The 2500-nt window shown below is 40.5% G+C and overlaps 1 protein-coding gene across 1 annotated transcript in view; it reads right to left on the bottom strand.

Annotated features, from left to right (window-relative positions):
• LOC119598612 (coiled-coil domain-containing protein AGAP005037-like) overlaps nucleotides 1-2500 on the bottom strand; it is a 169476-nt gene that overhangs the window by 90402 nt on the left and 76574 nt on the right. Inside the window, exon 6 of the mRNA XM_037948288.1 lies at nucleotides 2460-2500. This exon is cut by the window's right edge and continues 225 nt beyond it. Within this exon, the coding sequence (XP_037804216.1) occupies nucleotides 2460-2500 (41 nt within the window). The remainder of the gene's footprint in view (nucleotides 1-2459) is intronic.

The raw sequence follows: 2500 nt of genomic DNA, 5'->3' as shown, positions 1-2500 counted from the left end.
CCCCTCCTCCCTTCCAGCTTCCCTCCCTCCCTCTCCAACCTCTTCATCTCCAACCCTTTCCCCTCCCTCCCCCCCCCTCCACCTCCTCCCTCCCTCCCCCTCCATCTCCTCCCTTTCCAACCCCTCCCTCCCTCCATCTCCTCCCTCCCTCCAGCCTCCCTGAAGAACGCCGTGCCGCCTTCCGTCCCCTCCTCTTTAACTTGACGGTGTTGTCTCTTCCAACACTGCTTCCCTCTGCCACCCACCCGTCCTCTTTCTGTCTCTCCTTCTCTCTTGCCTAGTTCCATCTTTCGCTCATTATTTCTCGTATCTCTTATTTTTTTTGTGTGTGTTCCTTTGTTTCTTTTTTTTATGGGTAATTATCATCTTCCGTGTCTGCTTCCCTTTTTCTTTGTTGTGGCCTTTTCTTTTTTTTCTCTCTCTCTCTTGTTCGCTTTGTTCTGTATTCTTTTTTAGGCGATTAATATCTCCTGTGTTTGGTTTTTATTTTTTACTTTTCTTCTTCTCCTCCTCTTTCTCCTTCTCCTTCTCCTCCTACTTCTTCTTCTTCTTCTTCTCCTCCTCCTCCGTCTTCCCCTTCTCCTTCTTCTTTTCTTCTTCTTGCCCATCTCTATCTCCTTCTCCGTCTCTATCTCCCTCTCCATCTCTATCCCTATCTTCATCTCCCTCTCTATCTCTATTTCTATTTCCATCTCCATCTCTATCTGCATCTCCTTCTCCTGCTCCTTCTTCCTCTTCATTCTCCTTCTTGCATAGTTTCCTTTCTTTCTCGCGTCTGCTTTTATTCGCGTTATCCTGTTTTTTTTTTTTTTTTTACCATCTTCGTCTCTTCGTCCCCCCTTTATTGTGTCTGTTTTACGCTCTTTAGCAATAACTGACCTAGTTTCATCTTAGCAACTACTATCTTACTTTTCTCTGGCTCTCAATTTGATTCTTAATATTGCGATTTTTTCCTTTATTACTGCTACTGCTACTATTTTTGCTATTCTTTAAAAGTTTTTTTTTTTTAGCATCTAATCTCTACTCAAATATCTTTCTTCTATTTCCTTATCATTCTCTTATTCCATGCTTTATTCCCGTCATGTCATGATTGGCAATAAATAAATAAATAAATAAATAAATAAAATTTCTATAATTCTTTGCTCTTTTCTTAATCAATTTGCTTTGCTTTTAGAATAGTTTTCTAGATTCTTCGTTTTCTTTTTATATCATCTTAATTATGTTAAGCCTTATCTTGATCTTAATATTCATAAACTTCATTATTTCTGTCCTTTATATTCATTGTTTAAACCATCATCATCTTAAGCATTTCTTAAACATTTTGCTGCCTATCCATCTATTTAACTATCAACTTATATCTATTCACTCATCTCTTTATTCGTCAAATCGCTATCCACATGGTTTACCTTTTAATCAGTTCACTCACTTATTAATGTAATTATCTCTATACCCTCCTCAACCTCCCACAACAAACACATACATAACAACCTAAATAAACAAGCAAAACTCTCGGCCTCTCCTATCACTTCCTATCACCTGGCATCCCCACCAGACAACATCTCCTACCTGGTGCCACGTCCCAGCATCCACAAGGTCTCTCCGTCAACGGCGCCCGGCCCATAAATCTAACATGTTATCTCCCGTTAAATTGGCCTCCCTTTGGCCGTAACTGCTTTTAAATATATCCCCTTGTTTTGTTATTCGTATGCTATCTTGGTCTGGTTATTATTGCTAATTTGAGAATTCCCTTGATGCTGACTTTCATCCTTGACGACACTATTATCGTTTGCACATGACTCACGTACATGCATATGCATATATACAAACGCACACTTAAGCACGCATACTCACATAAACATAAGCACACGCACACGCACACATACACACACACACACACACACACACACACACACACATACACATACACACACACACACACACACACACACACACACACACACACACACGGAACATTCCCTAAACTTACATCGCATAATCAGACATGCTGAATACACCCAACACACCCAAATACACGTATACATAAACGAATATACGCATATATGATATACATACACAACTTAAACACACATACACACACGAAACTTATACGCACACCATAAAATCTACAATATATAAACACACACACAAAATAAAAATATCAACGGTAATAAACATTTCGAACTAACATAAGCTACACATACATTATGTGAAATACCCCATGTTCAGACAACACGGGGGGGGAATGACTAAAAATACGGACTGATACACACGAAGCAGACTCTCACGGAAAGACGCTCACAGACACCCACAAGAACGACTAATTCAGCAACAGCACAAACCCACATACGACCGAAAAAAGCCGCTTCAGCCACACAGCAATCCACTCACAGCAAACGACCCTTCACACAAACTACCAAAACGAGCCAACGACCCATCAGGGCTGTTAGAGTCCCACTTACCAGGAGTCTTGTATGATGAACTTGTAGGAACCTGAAGGAAG

Source organism: Penaeus monodon, chromosome 41, assembly GCF_015228065.2.
Source record: "Penaeus monodon isolate SGIC_2016 chromosome 41, NSTDA_Pmon_1, whole genome shotgun sequence".
In the NCBI taxonomy this organism is placed as follows: domain Eukaryota; kingdom Metazoa; phylum Arthropoda; class Malacostraca; order Decapoda; family Penaeidae; genus Penaeus; species Penaeus monodon.
Note: the sequence above shows the minus strand (reverse complement) of the source record. Positions and strands in the feature narration are given on the sequence as shown.